The 20,028-nt window shown below is 38.6% G+C and overlaps 1 protein-coding gene across 3 annotated transcripts in view; it reads left to right on the forward strand.

Annotated features, from left to right (window-relative positions):
- The window catches only part of MAP2K5 (mitogen-activated protein kinase kinase 5), a 266,485-nt gene that overhangs the window by 117,377 nt on the left and 129,080 nt on the right, over positions 1-20,028 (forward strand). For all 3 annotated transcript variants that reach the window (XM_059372347.1, XM_059372348.1, XM_059372346.1), the window contains exon 13: positions 5,298-5,346. In XM_059372347.1, the coding sequence (XP_059228330.1) occupies positions 5,298-5,346 (49 nt within the window). The remainder of the gene's footprint in view (positions 1-5,297; positions 5,347-20,028) is intronic.

A 20,028-nucleotide genomic window follows, 5' to 3' on the forward strand; every position in this document is an offset into this window, starting at 1 on the left:
CAGAATTGCTGTTCTTCTTCTCTTCGATCTGCCGATGGATTTTCAGGTGTTTGCAATCTTTAGATAAGCTATCTAGCTGATCTCCGGCTAGCTGAAGCAGTCTCAGCCTGGTACTTCTCCGCCATCTTGACTCCTCCCCTCAGAAAACAGTATTCTTAAAGACTTTTGCAGACTTTTTCTTTTCTTTCCAAGAAAAGAAAAATTTTTTTGCCAGCGATGTCTAGGAACTTGTTCCCTCTGTGATTAAAAGCAGTTTTCTTGTTTTCTATATTCATACATTAATTGATGAATATTTTAACTAGTCTGACATTACTATATAAACTCTAGATTTGAAATTTGGAATAATACAGGCTGAACAGCGTCTAAGAGAAGTCATGGGGTGGTTAATAGTAAACAGTTGCTTAACTAAAGGCACTCTGATAACTTAAGCCGTTTTATGCAGAACAAAGTGGTTATACCATGTATCATTTAATTAAATGGCTGATGTTTGCATCCATTATACATCAGACTGACAACTCAAATCCTTTAATCCAACATGGACACTTATTTGGTCTCAGTTCATTGTAATTCACAGCTTTCCTTTTTTCTTTCTAATTATTAGTGTGAACTGCCCAGGGTGATGAGAACTTTCTTTTCTGATGCTTTTGCTAAGTAGCTTCTAATACACATGTTTAGGTAGATTAGTTTAGTATGAAATTTGAGTACTTAAATCACTATTTTAGATGAAAATAAAAATGTTTCATTTCCTCTTTTAATCTCAGAGGGGAATGAATGCTTTGTGGCTTTTGGCAGTTCCTGGCTCTAAAGTTTAATAACATGTATAATAAAGGGCAAAAAAAGGCAAGGATACCAATTGAAAAAGAAAAAAGTATATGAGTTCTATATACTCAATTATGTGTTGAACTTGGCTAAAATAGGAATCAGACTCCTTCAGTCAGAGAAGCATGTTCTTCCTGGACTTCATAAATCTTAACCTCCCTCTTGTGTGGGGCATCCACACAAGGCCATTGGTCTTTTCAATTCTACTGGAGTGAGAAGCCTGCAAAGTGAATAGAGTCAGCAAAAATAATAATAATCGGGCTTCAAATACCAGCGTTACCTATTGGTTAATTGAAAATACAACAAAAATTATTTTAAATAATTTTTAAAGGCACTTAAAATGAGTGCTAGCCCAAAGCATCGTTTATATTTTCCCTTGCATTTTTAAAAAAAATTAGGAGTTTTTCTCCCCCCGCTAAAATGTGTCCAATTTCTTTGGACAAGCTAAGAATGTTAGCTTTTATGGCTCATCAGGTCATAGGAATGAAACTGCTTGTGGCCAGAGTAAAAGAAATGCTTTTGATAATTTAGCTCTTCCTCTGTCACTTCTTATAAATTCTGGGGCCTAAGCTTGCATAATGCCTCCAAAGCATATTTTTTTAATGTAATTTGATTAGGCTACAAACTTGAATAATCATTTGTTGCAGTTGACAAACAGGAGTGGAAGGATTCCCCCAATCAAAATAAGACTAGTAAACTGATGTTTGTAGGTCTTCTCTCCTCTACCGTTCTGAAGACAGATCAGTATTGTTCTTTGAGTTCCGTCCATGAGGCCTAAGAATGCACATGGCTGCTCTTTGCCATGTCAGAAGCAACAGAATCAGAGGAGAGAAATAGTATTGAATACCTCCCTGTGCCAATGTTGATGAAGTGTTTTATGTATAAATATTATGTCATTTAATCTTTATTGCAAACTCTAAATTATAGGTTACTGATCATGTTTTATACATGTGCAAGATGAGCTTTAGAAAAATTAAAGTTATCTATAACTAACTAATCAGTAAAGATTTGAACCCAGCACTGTTTTACCCCAGGCCCCATGCTCTTTCACTCTCCTTTCCAAAGAGAATGAGGAAAAAGGAGAGGAAGGCCTGAAAGGGAGAACAAAGTTAAAGAGGAAAAAAAAAAAAAAAGAAAGAGAGAGAAAGAGGGGTAAAAAAGAGAGAAACATACGAGAAAGGAGTGGAGTGACACATGGAATTGCTTCAGATTCCTTTCATGTCTTAGAACCACATCTAGGCAGTTCTTCCTCTCCTCAGTTAGCTATATTTCTCAGGTTCTAATAACCTGGCATGCTGTGGATGTCCAAAGCTCCAAGGTTCGTTACAGGATGGCACCTGTCAGCTTATATGATGTGTTGTTTGAATCTTCTCTTATAGGATATATGGCACGAGAATATTTTTCCAGGAAAAAAGCCATTCACATAAACTGGCTGATTTTAGCCTTCCAGCTTGCTCGGTGATTTTTACCTACTTTCCATTTGAATGTGGTTCCCTAGAAAGAGGAATGCCTTTCTGCCATTCCTGGCCATCCTCACACGTTTTATTTTTCCTCTCATTTCTGAAGTAGTGACATTGTGTGCTGTATTTTGAGTGGTAATGTTGATTGAAGTTGTCCCTGAAAGGCTGTGCACTTGACATGTCAAGGAGTGAGTGATTGACAGCAGATATAAGTACTTTTAGTGTCAAGGCTTTGTCAAGTCATCGTTGTGAAACCTGGTATACTGAATACCAATAATACCCTGTAGAGTTTCAATGGACAGATTTCTAACTCCCTCTACATTGATTTTTATACGCTTCTCAAGGAAAACATAGTCTATTTTGACAAAGTTGGAAAAAATCACACATTCTTTTTGAAGCTCTAATAAGATTTATAATTTTATTAAGTATCACAAAATCAACATTTTTTTTTACTTTTTTTTTTTTTTTCCTGATGAGCTGAATGTATGGATTGCCTTCCCCTTGTGTGTTTACTGGTTATTAATTTTTTGTGGGACCAGTTTTTAGTGGCAAACTATCTTTAATGGGAAAGTTTTATAATATGCAACTAAGCTTATAAATTGGGAAGTTTAGCCCTAATTCCAGAACTCAGAGGTGATTACTTCCATACTAAATAAGATGGCCTCATCTTACTACCCAAAGAGAAAATTGTTTTCATTATTACTGTTACTTTTATAAGCATTTATGGAAATGTTTTTGCCTATTTCCTTCCCCTGTCCATTATCATTATTACTATTTTGATATTTTCTTTTTTCCTTTTTTTTTTTTTAACTATCTTACTGTCCAGAACATATGTGTTTTACTGTAATGACACTTATTCCAAATCCTGGAAGAAATAATTTGCTATAAAAATGTATTCTGTTCTCTTAAAACAGACTAACTTATTGTGGAAATGATCATACTTTGCTATCAAATCTATCAGGAGTATATCCTCCTCTAAGAACTAAAATATGTCGATCTCAGCATTAATTGATATAGATTTTTCCTTCTTCTAGATCTTTAGTATTTGGAAATTGATTTTCTCCTTTTGCATTTCTCTTTTTAGTATTGCTCTTAGTCTTTCTTGATCAACTTCCAGATTTAGCCCTAACCTTCTTCTCATCATTTTCAAAGTAAATATATAAATCACTCAGTTACTCCTCATAATGGCAGGTTTCCTTGTTTTTACAATCCTGACTTACCTAAAGTTTCCTATAATAGTGGGTACTTTTAAATTCTGGTAGTAAATTTTGAGTGATAGAGGTTCATTCCATTGTATCTGATATATAATTATGAATAGTCAACCTTGAAATTGGTAGGTTCACACTCATGTGCATACAGGGTCACGGGTGTGAATAAAACACATGCATCCCCTTTTACAACCATTTCTATATAAAGATTGTTAAGGCGTTTGGTGATTAAAATTCTCACATAGATGGTAATCTATGTACTTAGGGTCTTAGAAACATCTTTTTTTTTTTTTTTTTTTTTTCCAGAATCTTATTTGATTATTCTTAACACAGGCCGTTCAATCAAAAATCCAATGTAATAAGAATGTTTGTATTTTCTCACTTTATTTTCTTGACCTGCCCTTTCAGTGTTTCCTACATAACCCCACACATATGCTTTTATCTGCCAGCCTGGCTTGCGAGGCCGCTCATCTTGGTACACTTTGTTCTTTCCTACCTGAATATCATTTAAAACATTTTTTGGAAACTTTTTTCTTTTTAAATTATTTTAAACTCACAGAAAACTTGTAAGATGCTTCCTCCAGAATCCCCAGTTGTTAGCAGTTAACCACTTTGCTATGTGTTTATTTCCTGAAACATTTGAGAGTACATGGCAGACATCATGGCCCTTTATCTCTAAATGCTTCAGGTGTATATTTCTTAAGAACAAGGACATTCTCTCCCATCAGTGCTGTATACTAATCAAAACCAGGAAATTAGCATTGGCTGGTATAATATTAACCAGCCACCTAATTCAGCAGTCCTAGCTTAATTTTGCCAGTTGTCCAGTAATATCCTTTCTAGACCAAAAAAATAAAAATTTCGGGTCCAGGGGTGCCTGGGTGGCTCAGTTGTTGGGTATCTGCCTTCTGCTCAGGTCATGATCCCAGTGTCTTGGGATCAAGCCCCACATTGGCTCCCTGCTCGGCAAGAAGCCTGCTTCGCCCTCTCCCACTTCCCCTGCTTGTATTCTCTCTTTCACTGTCTCTCTCTCTCTCTCTCTCTCTCTGTCAAATAAATAAATAAAGTCTTAAAAAAAAATTCCAATCCAGCATCCAGTCTAGGGTTATACATTGTATTTAGTTGTCATGTCTCTGGTCTCTACTAACTCAGAGCCGTCTCTCAGCATTTCTTTGTCTTTCCTGACCTTGATCTATTTGAAGAGTACATAGCCCCAGCATGTGGACAGTATATTTTTACCTTGGCCTGAACACTTTCCTCTTTCCTTTACATCAGTTGAATCTGTTACTTAGAGCTCAGCACTTTGGTAAAGCCTTCCTGAGTATAGGCAGGAAAAGCGATCTCTGCTTCCCCATTGCCTTTCATTAGTTAACTTTTTAAAAAATGTCTTTCCTTAGTCATAAATGTCATTACTTAAAAAAAGAAAATTCCACATGCGGAAGTATAGGAAAGGAAGGCCTTTCCTCCCTGCCCACACCAACACTAAGAATTTAATAGATGTGTTTTCAAGTCATGTTGCATGCACATACATTCCTCTTTTTCATTCATTGTGTCTTAACTTCAGAACCCTGGAAGCCAGTTAAAGGAAAGAAGTCTGTAACTTACACATTTGGCATCCTCAAAGAGGATGGCACAGAAATGGGAGATGTGCAAAAAATGCTTGTTGGTTTTCAGAGTTTTAAAGGAAGAATGATGGTTGATATGGTAATATGTTTAATATTATAAATATATATTTATATAAAATATAAATAAAATATGGAAAATTTCTGATAAAAATAATAATTGGACTGTTTCTCTTTCTTAAATTTAGGTTGTTAAAGGCCTCACCTATTTGTGGAGTTTAAAGATTTTACATAGAGGTATGTATCACACTTACAAGCTCTGACTTAATTTGTGAATTTGGATAGGTAGGAAGCTCTCCAGATACCTTGATTTTTTAAATAAAATAAACGATCTGATATTTAAGCCAGCTGATACATTTGGTAATCAAAAAGATGGCTGCTTTATAAGTGTTTTTCTTATTTTCTCCTTCAGCTGCTCTCATTTTAGATTATAGGTGAAGTATTTTTGTGGATGGTTACCAAACATATAAAAAGGTATTTCATAGTATTTGAAAATCATAGGATCTGATTTTTAAATCTTAACTCTAGTTACCGCAAAGCCTTCGCTTTCTATGCAGTTGTGTCCCTTCCCCTTATTAATGCTTCACATATCACCATACACTGATCCTTAAAAGATTGCCTTACATACATACCTTGAAAGTAAAGCTTTAAACAAGGAGTTGGTGAATGCACCACAGATTAGTCTCCTAGTCTATTAGCAGAACAAACGAGAAGATTAATCAGGTAACTGTTGAATGTTGTGAAAGGAATCTCCCTTTGAATTTTTCAGTGTTCCCAACATGTCTGAATTCATTTGGAGCAAATTATTAAGTGAGAAACAGACTATAGCAAAGCAACTTCAGGGCCTCCTATTACTAGTGCTACTGTTTAATTTTACACATCTACTCAGCCCTGCTTCGTGCACATTTGGGGAATGCAATAGCATGCACATTGGACAGGATTAAAGGAAAGTTTTTTAAAAAAAAGTTAAAAGCTTTGAGAGCACGAGTTAACAACTGATGCCTTCAATTGTAGTATCACATTTGTCACTAAGGGTTGTTTTCCTTCGTGATGGTTTTAACATCCTAGTGATTTCAGATTTCTTAAATCCCTCATCCCCTTTTAAAGAGGATGTGTAGACTTTGACAAGTAAAACTTGCAGTTTTTGAAGGCGTTTATGCAGATTAAATGGAATCACGAACCAAGTTTTCCCTTAAAGCCAGTCTATTCTGTTTCTAGAGTATAGTTGGCGCAAAATGTAGGCGTAGGGGCAGTGAGCTGAGCTGTGTTAGTGTTACTCTTCCTGGGAAGAAGTCATCATGCGAACACATCTCGTGGGTGAGAAAAGAATGGAGCGTTTTCACCACCGAGGTTAAGAGAGAATGGTACTTCACATAATATGACCTGTACTTCTTCTATTCCCTGTATTACCACCTCCCCACACTCATCAACCCATAAAGTAGTAATAGCCCTTTGAATCGGAGTTAACACAGTGGTCAGTTCTTGCCATTTTATTGATTTTTATGGACATCTGCTATCCGTTTGACAAAGGAACTCAAGGAAGACATCAATTCTCAACAGCAAAGCCTTCATTTAAAAGGACCTTGCCATGGAAATGCAAATGTTACTATTAAAGTGATTCTTAGGCTTGTCTTGTACTCTGGGCATACAGCATACTTCTGGCTTACAGTGAATTCTCCCTAACCAAAACTTTCTGTGAGGAATCTTAGTAGCACTAAGAACTATAGTGGATAGGGAAATACTGTTTGGTTATTCTGCCATCATCTTTGTTTTTTCTTCTTTGCAATCATTGGTTTTAGTTTTACTCTTTGTTTTGGAGAAATAATTGAATTTTTCTGTGAAATGGGATCTAGATAGACATGTTTCAAAGGGATTTATGCTTGGGCTCTAAGAATAAAGCCCAAGGTATATGTCAGGTTCCCGGAACAACGATCTGTAATCACTGTGGGCAAGTGTGGTGGACCAGAGCCTCTCAGAGGCGAGTAGATCCTCCCCAGCTCTGAATGCAACTTGAGCTAAGAAAAGTTTCTTTTACTGTGGAAGCCTTCACTTTCTATACAATTGCATCCCTTCCTTTGACTAATGTTTCAGATATCATCCTGTGCTGTTCCTTAAGAGATCACTTCACATACCTTGTGGCCTTAGTGGCTTTCCTGATTGAGGACATAAAGTTTCCAAAAAGGAATCCTGAACTTGTACTTCTCTTCTCAGTCTTTGCTCTCTGGCTGAATTCCTACTGCATCACCCACTGTAAAATGCTCCTAGTTAAGGGAAGAAGGTATCTGTGAGGGGCGGAATGGGGACAGTGGTAATAGGCCAACAAACTCTCCCAAGGTTTTAAATAAATACCAGTGAGTGAATGTGCATCTGTGTCTTTCTAGTTAGAAAGACTAATGAATTACAGTGCAGGTGAACAGTTATTCCCAGTAATTATAGGTACCCACCTAAAGAAATAATATGCTGTGTTACTATACCTCATTAAATATATTTATACGCTTAGCTGTAGAGTTTCCTGGTTATTCACGGCAACTTTCGCCTTCAGGATTTAAAAGTGTGTGCTTTTATTGACCAGTGGAAGAAGCCAGGTGTCCCTGAAGACTTTTGTGAAGGATTGTACTAGATTGAGTAGTTGTTAACTTAATATTTTAGAGGTTTTGTCCATATTTAATAACTTGGATTTCATAAAAATAAGATTAAAGATGCTTTTTTATTTACCAAAAAGCTATTTAATTTTCTCCCTGATTAAAAAATTATAGCTTTTTAGATCAGTTCAATCAGGCAATTAAAGATCAGAGCTTCCAAGTTCAGCTAAGGCAATTAAATAGGTAATATGCTTGTTTCTACACTTTTGCTATATAAGCTCATGGCTGTACCCTCTTAAAAGCCTATATACTCATTTTTGCTTTCTCTAAATGAATGATGGATAGGAATTCTAGCTGAACATGTGTCACATTGTCAAATCAAAGGCAGTGGTCCTTCTGCGGGGTTGGGAGTGGGGGTGGGGCTGCTACAGGTACCGCAAGAACAGAGTGAACAGAAGATGGTGCAAAGAAATGCTCATGAGTGATCTAAGTTTCTTTCTCCTTTGTTTTGGTCTAAGTACCTGTGTTCTCCACCAATCATCATTTCCTTCCCTACAAATTCTGCCCCTAGAGCCAGGGTCTTGTACTTATGAACACAGATTTTAAAGACGAAGAAACATCTGCATTCAATTACCTAATGAGAAAAGAAAATACTGTTTCTCTCATTTAAATGGCTTCCTCAGAATACTGTAGTCCTGGATTTTTAGCCATGAAAACATAAATGCCTACATAGTATCTTTTGGAATTTATAAAAAACACAGTTAATGACTTCTAAACAAGCTGGTGAAAATTAAGAGTCTTTCTCACAGCGTGTATTCAGTGAGGACTATAGAGTACAACGAGCTCTGAGCAGTAGCGGTATGAGCACTGAGCAGCAGCGGTGAGACCACCCACCCTGCGGGGCTTGTTAGTCTGGCACAAGTTTGTTTCTTTCATGTGTGTAACGTCTACTGGACATTTTTTTTAAGAATTGAAATATAACAGTTACTGTTTATAATGAATGATCAAATATTATATTCAATAAGTTTTTTTTTAATTTTTAAATTTTTTAAAGATTTTGTTTGCAGGAGAGAAAAATGAGCATGAGTAGAGGGAAGGGCAGGGGGAGAGAGAAAAGGACAAGCAGACTACCCGCCTGAGCGGGGAGCCCGCTGTGGGACTCGATCCCAGGACCATGAGATCATGACCTCAGCCAAAGACAGACACTTAACCGACTGAGCCACCCAGGTGCCACATCAGTAAGATTTTACTAGTTTTATTTTATTTCTGTAATGATTTGGTTGAGATATATATGCAAGTACTTCATAGACTATCAAATGCTAATAATGAGCCCGAGTTTTATTATATAATAACTATGAATTAATCACTTTTTAATCCAGTTTAAGCACATACCACTTCCAGTTAAGCCGGGAAGAGAGTTTATTATTCTTTGTCTTACCGGGTCAAAAATTGTGAAAACCTTTTCTCTAAGATAGACATGTGGTATCGCATGAGAACATAATTATTAATAATATTTGAAAGTTCCACCAAGATTAACTACTGTGGAAGATCGTCTTTATTAAGCAGCACATGTGTGAGCCCCCTAACCGTAGCATGTACTGACTGGTTAAAAACAAAGAAAATGAACAGTGAGAAAGTCTGGTAGACCAGATTTGACATTGCAGCAAACATCGCAGCTTAACTTCAAAACATACATCGCCACTAATGAGGTGAGAGCCCTGCATATTAATAAGCCTGCAGCTCCAGCCACGGCCATCATTACCCACATCAAACATAAATACAAGATTAACACCTGTGCCATTTCTTTGGAAGATGTGCGAATGCCCTGGCAGTAACTGCTCGCTCTTTCCCTGAGGATAAAAAATAGAAATGGAAGGGTAATGAGAATAGAGTTTAGATTAAGAAAATAAAATTGGCAATCAGGCTCGGGCAATCTTACACAGATGGAGGAGTTTATAGAAAGACAAAAACCTCGATGGTTGGGTGTCCCAAGACATTTTTTACATATATGAACCTGGTTCATTTCATCTGCTTTCTCTAGTAGGAGAGGTTTTTCGTGTTTTTGTATTATATATATATATATATACTTTTTAAATTTTTAAAAAGATTTTATTTATTTATTAGAGAGATTACACACGTGCACACATGCCAGGAGAAGGGCAATGGGAGGCGGAGAGGCTCTAAAGTAGACTCAGCACTGAGCGCAGAGCCCGACAAGAGCTCGATCTGACAACCCCAAGTTCAGGACCAGAGTCAAATCAAAAGTCGGGCACTTAACCGACTGAGCCACCCAGGATTCCCCCTATGTTTATAATTTATGTTATTCTGAAGGCAAACACTGTGCAAATAGAATTGTGTTTAGAGAAACCAAGTCTTGTGGTGTCAACATGCATGTTGGAATGTTATTTTCTGTTCCCTCTTGGCTTTACTTGTTACAAATCTGGCCTCACACAGACCTAAGTGGAACTACCTTAGATTCCAAAGTTCATTAGTTCAGTCATCTAGCAACTATTATTTAATACCAGCTATGTTCCCGACACTTGTAATACATTAGTATAAAAAAAAAAGATTCCTATACTCATGGAACTCACTCTAGTAAGGGTAGAGCAGGGTTGTGAAACAGTCCATAAATAATAAACATAGTAAAAAAAGCAAATACATTGTGTTAGAAGATGGCTAGTAATATGGAGAAAAGAAAAGCTAGGTCAGGCTTGGAGCAGCCAAAGAATAGTTTGTAGCATTCCCAGGGTAGGCCTCAGAAGATGAGCTTGGAGTAGAGGCTTAGAGGAGGAGAGGAGCTGGTCAGATAGGTATATGGAAGAATAGAGCAGGAGTCACCAGGTAGGATGTGTCTGGAGTGTTCACAGAACAGCAAGGAGGCTTGTATGTTCTGTTAGGAACTGTTGCAGGTGAGTTACAGAAGCTCAGATCAAGGAGACAGTTGTGAAAATGAGGAGAGGTAGTCAGATCCTGAGTATATTTTAATTGTAGAATCAATGGAATTTCCAAATGCATTGCTTTGTGGGTATCAAGAGAAAGAAAGGAGGTAAGGTTGCTTGAAGTTTCAGTAGTAGTTCAGTGTACTAAATAATGTTATCTGCTACTTTTTTTCTGTAATAAAAGGGAGCCCTTCACTAAAATTAAAAATGGATAATATAAGTGCCAACAAGAATATAGAGCAGAGGAAACTCTCCTGCATTGCTGGCACGGATGCAAAATGGTACAGGTGCTTCAGGAAACAGTTTCATACTTTCCTGCAGCACGAGCCAGCTTGATTCACAGTTCTCCCAAATTGGAGACAGCCCAGATGTCTTGTAGATGGCACACAAATAAGCAAGCTATAGTTAATCCGTACAGCGGTGGGATACTGTATAGTAATAGTAGGGAACAAACTACTGATACACGCAACAGGGACAGAGGTCAAGAACTTTATGCTATGTGAGGGAAGTCAACCTCAGTGGGCCACCTCTTGTATATTCCACTTTCATGACATTCTGGAAAAGGTAAAACTACATGGATAGAAAATGCATGAGTGGTTGCCAAAGGGTAGAGGGCAGGTTAACTCTAAAGCTATGAGGGAATTTTGGGGAGTGTTAGAAATGTTCTGGACCTTGATTTTGGTGGTAGTTACACAACTGTACACATTTGTGGGAACACACAGATCTAGCGCGCCTGGCTGGCTCAGTTGTTAAGCATCTGCCTTCGACTCGGGTCATGATCCCAGTGTCCTGGTATTGAGCCCCATGTCAGGCTCGCTGCTCAGGGGAGATCCTGCTTCTCCCTCTCCCTCTGTGATCTCTTTGGCTTTTGCTCTCTCTCAAGTAAATAAATAAAATCTTAAAAAAAAAAAATGAACACATAGATCTATACACCTGGAAAGTATGAATTTTACTACAGTAAGTCAGACTTTAAAAAATATATTAGCAAAGGAAGAGACAGAAGGAACTCTCTTCTCAGCAGTGTGGTAGAAGCTGTGCTTTATAAAGAAGTTTCCCCCGCCAGAAAGGCAAACCATTCATTTGAAGAGTCTCAGTGATTCTCTCATTATCATCGTACCTCAGAGTCCCTGAAAAATCCTACCTGTGTTTGGTCTAACAAATCAGTAGGTTGGGAAAAAATCTCTGATGATTTAAAGGACTTGGCAATGTCAGAGAGAGAGAAACTTAGAAGTAGCTGTTGTGGTCTAGGAATTGGGATCATCTGGAAATTGGACAATATTTTCTTTCCTTAGTTAAAGCATTTTTTCTCTTAGATAATAGTAAAGAACTACAAGTGTATAATGCTGACTTGGCCCAACTTGGACAACTTTAAAAGCTTAATTTCTAAAAAGGAATAAAGCTTTATTTGAATTCCCAGTTCAGTCACACTTATTGACTGCCTTGTTGTGTGACCCTGGAAAGGCAGGACTCTCTTCTCTGGGCCTCAGTTTCCTCTTATATACATTGAAGGGATGGCTAGGCAGTCACCCGGTTTCTTCAAGCACCAGGATTCCGTATTCTGTGATCTGGGACAGACAGAAGGATGACAGGCTTGTGAGGTAAGGGAATAAGGCTAATCAGAGAGGTATATGGGAAAAGAAGGAAAAAGATCAGGAATCCCTGAGAGTAGGTTATGCTTTGGAAATAATGATAGGATTAGTAGGAGTAATAATAATGAATGTTTATTGAGCATTACTCCGTACAGACATGCCCCAAGTGCTTGATTGTCTATAAACTATTTTGTGTTCATTCAAAGTACGGACTTCCATGAAGTATGAAATTGTCTAGAACTGAAGTTGAGACACTGAAATGCAAACAAATAATTGAGGATTAAAGCAGTGTGACTCAGCTAAGACAATGGGTGCTTTCAGGGCACCTGGGTGGCTCAATTAGTTAAGCGTCTGCCTTTGGCTTGGGTCATGATCCTGGGGTCCTGGAATTGAGCCCCATGTCAGGTTTCCTGCTCAGCGGGGAGCCTGCTTTTTTCTCTGCCCCCCCCCCCCACTCATGCTCGCATTCATGCCCTCTCTCCCTCAAATAAATAAAATCTGAACAAAAAAAAGAAAAGAAAATGGGTGCTTTCTGAACCAGAATGGTGTAGTAAAATCAAAAGACATCTTTAAAGGGAAAAGGTTTTACCTGCTATAAAGTATACCAAAATAAAATATTTTGACTAACAAAGAATTATAAAAAGAACATGTTGAAACACAACATGGGTGAGAAAAAAAAATTTTTTTTATCTTTTTATTTTGAAATCATTATAGATTCACAGGAAGGTGCCAAAAAAAGGTACAAGAAGAATGCCCATGCAAGGGCATTCTTTTTGAGGAAGGAATTTGGAAGAGAATTGGAGGCCAGTTATCCAAGAGTGTAGGCAGGTAAATGTTATATATGTTTGTGAATGCCTTTTACATGAGATCAGTGTAAACTTAAACATTTGAAAAAATGTTAGAATATTTGTATTACATCCCCAATTTATTTTATTTTATTTACTAAAAGAGAGAAGAGGATGGGATGGTAGAAGTAAAAGCTTTGAATTCCTTAGGAAAGAAATGTTAATGTCAAGGTGGCTGTGTTAATACCTTAATGGGTAGTGAAGTTGGGATTTTTGGCAGAAACTAATCATCATTTGCTGGATAAAGTGATTCTTTAGGGAAAGGAATGTTGGAAAACATTACTGTCAGTTGAAAACTAACCTGGTTAGTTTTAAGTAACTTGTGAAAAATGTGCACAAAACTTTCATAACAACCTCTTTAGTAGAGATGTACTGAGTGAATGCTTACTCATAGGTCACAGTGAGTTTTTAATTTCAGCCGTAATTTTCCTATCTGGAGGAGCAGTCAGAGTTTTTGTTTTGTTCTGTTTTGTTTTGTGTGTGTGTGTGTTTTTTTTTCTTTTTTTTTAGATTTTATTTATTTATTTGACAGAGAGAGATTACAAGTAGACAGAGAGGCAGGCAGAGAGAGAGAGAGAGAGAGAGAAGGAAGCAGGCTCCCTGCTGAGCAGAGAGCCTGATACGGGACTCGATCCCAGGACCCTGAGATCATGACCTGAGCTGAAGGCAGCAGCTTAACCCACTGAGCCACCCAGGCACCCCTGTTCTGTTTTGTTTTAAAGAACTGGTTAGTGTTTGAGCAACCCAAGTCATTTAGAAAGGAATCATCCCTGGTTGGTTTTATGTTGATCATGAGACGCTGAGAGAGTCGAGGTGTGGGGGCTCCTTCCCTGAGCTCTCTGACTATTTCAGTCTGCTGTGTCTGGAAGGGGCATTTGTGTTAAGCAAGTGCTGGTGACAGGAGCCCACTTACCTTGGCTCCTGTTTTTAAATCCTTTAAAGAATGTCCTTTAAATGTAAATATTAATCACATGGCAATGCCGTAGTAGATCATGACTCACGAACATTTGTGGGAAAAAAAAAATAGACTTAGCCCATTAACTGAGGTAAACAAACTAGTTTAATGGCTGTGGGTTGTTGGTTTTTCTCCAGCTCTGACAATCCACACAAATGAACGTCTTTACAGAGTAAGCCTTCTTCCCCACATTGGTCATTCATTCTCTTTGCCTCGGGTAATCACTGGGGATTTCCATATTTGTGGTAATGATTTTCAGAAGACAAGAAACCCCATATTACATTACTTAAAAGTATTCTTTTAAAAGAGTGTGTCTAGAATGTATAAAGAACTCTAAAAACTCAGCAGTAAAAAGACGTGAAGAGACATTCCACTGAAAGAGGATATACAGATAGCAAATAAGCTCGTGAAAGGATGTTCAGCATCATTAGCCAGATTAAGACCACATTGAAATATTAACACACACCTACCAGAATGGCTAAAACTTAAAAATAGAGATAATACCAAATGCTGATGAGGATGCAGAGAAATTAGATCACTAACACATTGCTAATAGGAATATAAAATGATATAGCCCCAGTGGAAAATTTGGCATTTCTTTTTTTTTTTTTTTTAAGATTTTTTATTTATTTATTTGACAGACATCAGAAGTAGGCAGAGAGGCAGGCAGAGAGAGAGAGGAGGAAGTAGGCTCCCTGCTGAGCAGAGAGCCCAATGCGGGACTCGATCCCAGGACCCTGAGATCATGACCTGAGCCGAAGGCAGCGGCTTAACCCACTGAGCCACCCAGGCGCCCCAAATTTGGCATTTCTTAAAAATTTAGACATGCAACTACTGTCCAGCCCAGCAGTTGCACTCGTAAGCATTTATCCCAAAGAAGTGAAGACTTAAGTTCACACAAAAACATGTATACAAATGTTCATAGCGGCTTTATTTATAATAGCCCAAAACTGGAACCTACCCAGATGTCCATCAGTGAGTGAATAATTAAACATTGTACGTTTATACTGTGTAATACTAATCAGCAGTAAAAAGGAATCTCCAGAGCATTATGCTGAGTTGAAAAAAAAGAAGTCAGGGGGCACCTGGGTGGCTCAGTGGGTTAAGCTGCTGCCTTCGGCTCGGGTCATGATCTCAGGGTCCTGGGATTGAGTCCCACATCGGGCTCTCTGCTCAGCAGGGAGCCTGCTTCCTCCTCTCTCTCTGCCTGCCTCTCTGCCTACTTGTGATCTCTCTCTGTCAAGTAAATAAATAGAATCTTTAAAAGAAAAAAAAAAAGTCAGGCACAAAAAGGTAAATATAGTATGATTCCATTTTTATAATATTTTTTTAAAGAAATTTTATTTATTTATTTGAGAGAGATACAAAGACAGAGCACAAGCAGGGGAAGAGTCAGAAGGAGAGAGAGAAGTAGACTCCAACTCATGGGGCTCGATCCCAGGACCTGGAGATAATGACCTGAGCCGAAGGCAGGTGGTTAACCATCTGAGCTACCCAAGTCCCCTTTTATAATATTTTTTAAATGACAAAGTTATAGATATGGAGAATAGATCAGTGGTTTCCAGGAGCTAAGGAGAATATTCAGGGGTTAGAGGAAAGTGGGTGTGGTAGAAAAGAGTATAGTGGTGGACACGTTCTCTGTCTTAACTATACCAGTGTCAGTACCCTGTTTGTGATACTGTACTGTAGTTTTACAAGATGTTACCATGGATAGAGAGTATACAGGATGTCTCCATATTGTGTCTTTAACTGCATGTGAAACTACAATGATCTCAAAATAAAAAGCTTAATTTAAAAAATATGTGATCTTTCTATAGCTGTCTGTGTGGGTGGTCTACTTAATCAGAGAGGGTTGTTGTGGACTTAGTTTTTCTTTCTCCTATGCATCTGTGATAGGATTTATCACAGCAGAGTCTTCCCTTTCAGGACATCTCTAACAGGATGAAGAACCCAGGGGAATTACTATGCAGGGCACCTCCCCCCTCCCATTCTGAAATGAGTATCCTTGGAAGCCTTAGAGGAAAGAAAAGAGCTCATGTACCATACAGAGAAGGAACACAAGCGGGAGAGGGTAGTTATTCCCCCGTCATGTCCCCTTAAGGCCTTCTACCTTGCTGGGAGTTGGGATTTAAAGTCAACTATGTGCATTTGGACTTAGAGGTTTTCATAGTACCCTCCAAGGAGCCCCTGGCCTCTATGATGAGCTCTGTCCAACTACCCGCAGGGTGCACTCTGTGTGCCCTGCTGCATGTGTGATTCACCAAGCCCTGCAGCAAGCTCTGATCATGGCTTTGTCTTGAGGCGGACCGTGAAGTTTAGCAGTTTATCAGAGGAAGATGGAGAACACTTGTGTGATGGTCATTCTGTTGCTGAGAGGTTGAAGGCCACAGTTAGTGTGTGGTACTGATGTGCCACTGCATGTTTATGAAACGAATAAATTGAATTGTAACTTTCTGGGAACAACATTTTTCTTTGAGAATTTTTTTCTGCAAGAAAAAATTGTTCTATAGTGGTATGTCGCTTCATTGGAAGTTATCCTTTGTTGCCCTTTCTAATACTAAAGTAAGAGATTTATCCTCAGGTAGAACACTCTGCCAGAATTTACAGCAGTTACAAGTTAGTTATACTTACAAGACCGCTCCACACCTGTTCTTTTCTCGAAGACCTAGTTTGAAATGATCAGCCCCATGGAAATCAAGTCCATTATTTTGCCGTTGGGAGTATTAAGTTCCCTCTGGACTGCGTGCAACAATAATTGTTATCATTCACTGAATGCCTTTTGTCTACTACTATATTAGATCTTTTGTGTGTATTATTTCATTTGAGCTTGGTGACAGCCTTGCAAGGTTGCCATCCCCATTTTTAGGTGAAGAAACAAAGCCTCATCAGGCTAAAGAATTTCGCCATAAAAAAGGCCATCGGGGTTGGTGGTCTAATGGAAGAGCTCTGGTTTTAGGGTCAGACCCAGGTTTAAGTCCTGGTTCCGCCTCCTAATTCAACTTTGCTACGTGACCTTGGGTCAGTTCCTTAACCTCTTTGAGGTCACAGCACTGTGCCTGGTTCATAAAAGCTGTTGTGTAGTTCAAATAATGCTTCATAAGAAAAGCAGCGAAAGATTATGTGGGAATAGTTAGAACCTTCCCCAGACTTTCCTCCTTATCTCCTTTCCCATGAGAAATGGAAAGATCTAAAATAAAACATCTGAAGATCAGCCAGCTATTCAGTGCCAAAGCTGGGATAATAGTCCAGCCGATAAATTCAGGTGTGGTTTATCTTCTATATAGTTCAGCTTGTTAAGGCCTAAGACTTGGGATTAGAGGGCCACCTGGGTGGCTCAGTCAGTTGAGCATCTGACTTTGGCTTAGGTCATGATCTAGGGTCTTGGGATCGAACTCCTTGCTCAAAGAGGAGTCTGCTTGTCTCTCTCCCCCTCTCTCTGCCCTTCCCCCTACTTGTGCATGCACACTTTCTCTCAAATAAATAAATAAAATCTTTTAAAAAAAGAATAAGACTTAGGATTGGAGACTCTAGTTGTATAGCCCTAAGCAAGTTGTTTTATTAATTTGAGCCTCAATTTACTCATCTGTAAAATGGAGCTAATGATATTTATCTCAATGGTTATAATGAGAACTAAATGAGTTAATAATGCATATGATGATAATGCATTTAGCTTAATGTTTGGCATATACAAGTACCACAGAGGTATTAGCTGCTAGAATTTTTATTTCTTTCCTTTTTTTTTCTTTTTAGGGGAGGGAGGGGCAGAGAGAGGGGGACAGAGAAAGAATCTCAAGCAGGCTCCACTCTCAGCACAGAGCCCAACACAGGGCTCAAATTTAAGAGTTGGGCCCTCAACCAACTGAGCCGCCTAGGAGCCCCTAGAATTTCCATTTCTTTTGAACAATTTACCAGAGTTCGTCTTGTGGACGTGCTGCTTCAAGTCTACAATTAAAATGCATCTTATAGTTTATTTGTGCCTTTAATGTAATACTCCATTCCATTTTTTCCTTTCCCCTTTTCACTGCTTTTATAGTCAGTAGGATTCTTAGAATTCATGGTATCTTAGATGTGGGGAAGTAGGTTCTCTCAGAGCTGGGACAAGATACTTGTCTCTTCTGAGTCTCAGGAACTGGTCCCTTCGCACCTACTCTTTATCACACACTGACCAGAATGCGTACATATTGCTGGGCAGAAATCTAAAATCCACTGTGCTAGAAGGGAACCTCTTTTACTTATTGTGAAAAGATTGAGGGAAGGCAGAGGCCGTTTTGCCCTTGGTATCAGCCTTTTTAAATGCTGCGTGTCTCCTGCCTTTCTCATACATGAAGGAGAAAACCAGGTTTGTTGCCTCCATTCTGAATGGAATCATGAGATTCTAGATAGTAGCTGCCATTTCAGATAGCTAATTATACTGTTTAATTTTATTTAAGGCTTTGCAAGAATATTTGGATGACCTACCCTTTATTATATGATGGAGTGATTAGAATAACTTTTATATTGCATTGTGGCTTTCTCTTATGTGGGTCCCTGTTGTGCACAGATGAATTCGTAATGCAGAATGTCAGCAGAGTCTATATTTAATTGTACCTGCTGTTCTCATTCATTAGAATGCAGTCCCCAAGAAATAACTAGATAGATATATTAGTTGTTGTCTTTTCATAAGACAATTAAACATAATGAAAGATAATGAAAGGAGGTTTCTGCAGCACCTTTGGAACAGTGCTAGGAGAGGGTACCAGGAGGGGAGACCTGCTAATGTGTCCTCTGGCTCCTGGCATGCAAGCAAAACCGTGTAATTGCTTTATGGAAGGAAGAAGTTGTAGAGAAGTTTATTTCTGCTTTCACTGTCATCCACAACAGAGCCACGTGCCATATTTCAAAACTGAGATCACATTCCCTTAAGAATTTTAGCCATGGCTCTTTCTAAAAGCATCCAGCGAGGCTTGAAAGCACAGAGCAAATTAAATATTTTAAGTATAAAACATGAATGATACCAAAAAAAGAGCAGAAGTAGCAGATACCATCAGCACTTGGTAGGAATAGATCACAACAAAAAGGGAAGCCTCGATTTGTGTGGTTTTCTTTTTCCAACCAGAGAAAGCACGCAATGGCTTGCACAAAGTCAACGTTTTCTTTGGAGCTAATCTTACCAGGAAACAGACACACAGATCCCTGTACAAAGCGCATCGGGTAACTCCAGCTGTAGTGTAGTGAAAGTGCTTCTATTTATCTTTTCTGAACAGCCCCCTCGGCACCCAGCCACATCGTGACCGAGGGTAGCCTCCCCCTCTGACCCGTGGTTGTGTTGGGAGCGGGGGCTGGGCTGTGGGCGGCGGGGCATTTTGTGGAGAGCTGCAGAAAGCACATGCTCTCATGGGCTCCGGTCTTTATTAGCAAGCTTCAGCCTGATGCTGTTTTTGTGGATTGTTTAATAGCTAATTGATGCAGCATGTGTCAAGATACAGTTTCTTGCATGAGGCGGTTATGGGTGGCAACATGGGTTGTCTCAACATGATACCAATTTCCACAGTCAATTTGGTCAATTCAGTGAAAAAAAAAGAGTGAGTCAGTCCAGCCTGAAAATCCGAGCCTTTTCTGGAGGTTATTGAGGCAACCATGGTTGGTTGACCAAATTTTTCATGTTTGAACCAGTTGTTTTCACATTTTGTTTACATAGCCTTAGTTTTGGTGGGGGAATAGTCTTACAACACACAGAAGTGACTCTTAAAAATTCATGTCTTTAAATATTTATAATCACAATCGGGCCTTCTAGTGCATATCAGTTTTGAGAGGGAATAACCATTTTGCCATTGGCATATAGTATGTGATCATTGTAATTAACTGACGTTTTGCATTTTGTTATCAGTAGAGTAGGAAAGTGACCACCGTGATGGGAAAGCACCGGAGACACTATGGAGAATAAGTCAAATTGTGTTTTGAGGCTGATTTTTTAAGCAGTTTTATTGATCTGTAACTTACATATCATCAAATTCACCCATTTTAAGTTTA

This window comes from Mustela nigripes, chromosome 13 (assembly GCF_022355385.1).
Source record: "Mustela nigripes isolate SB6536 chromosome 13, MUSNIG.SB6536, whole genome shotgun sequence".
NCBI classification, from domain to species: Eukaryota; Metazoa; Chordata; class Mammalia; order Carnivora; family Mustelidae; genus Mustela; species Mustela nigripes.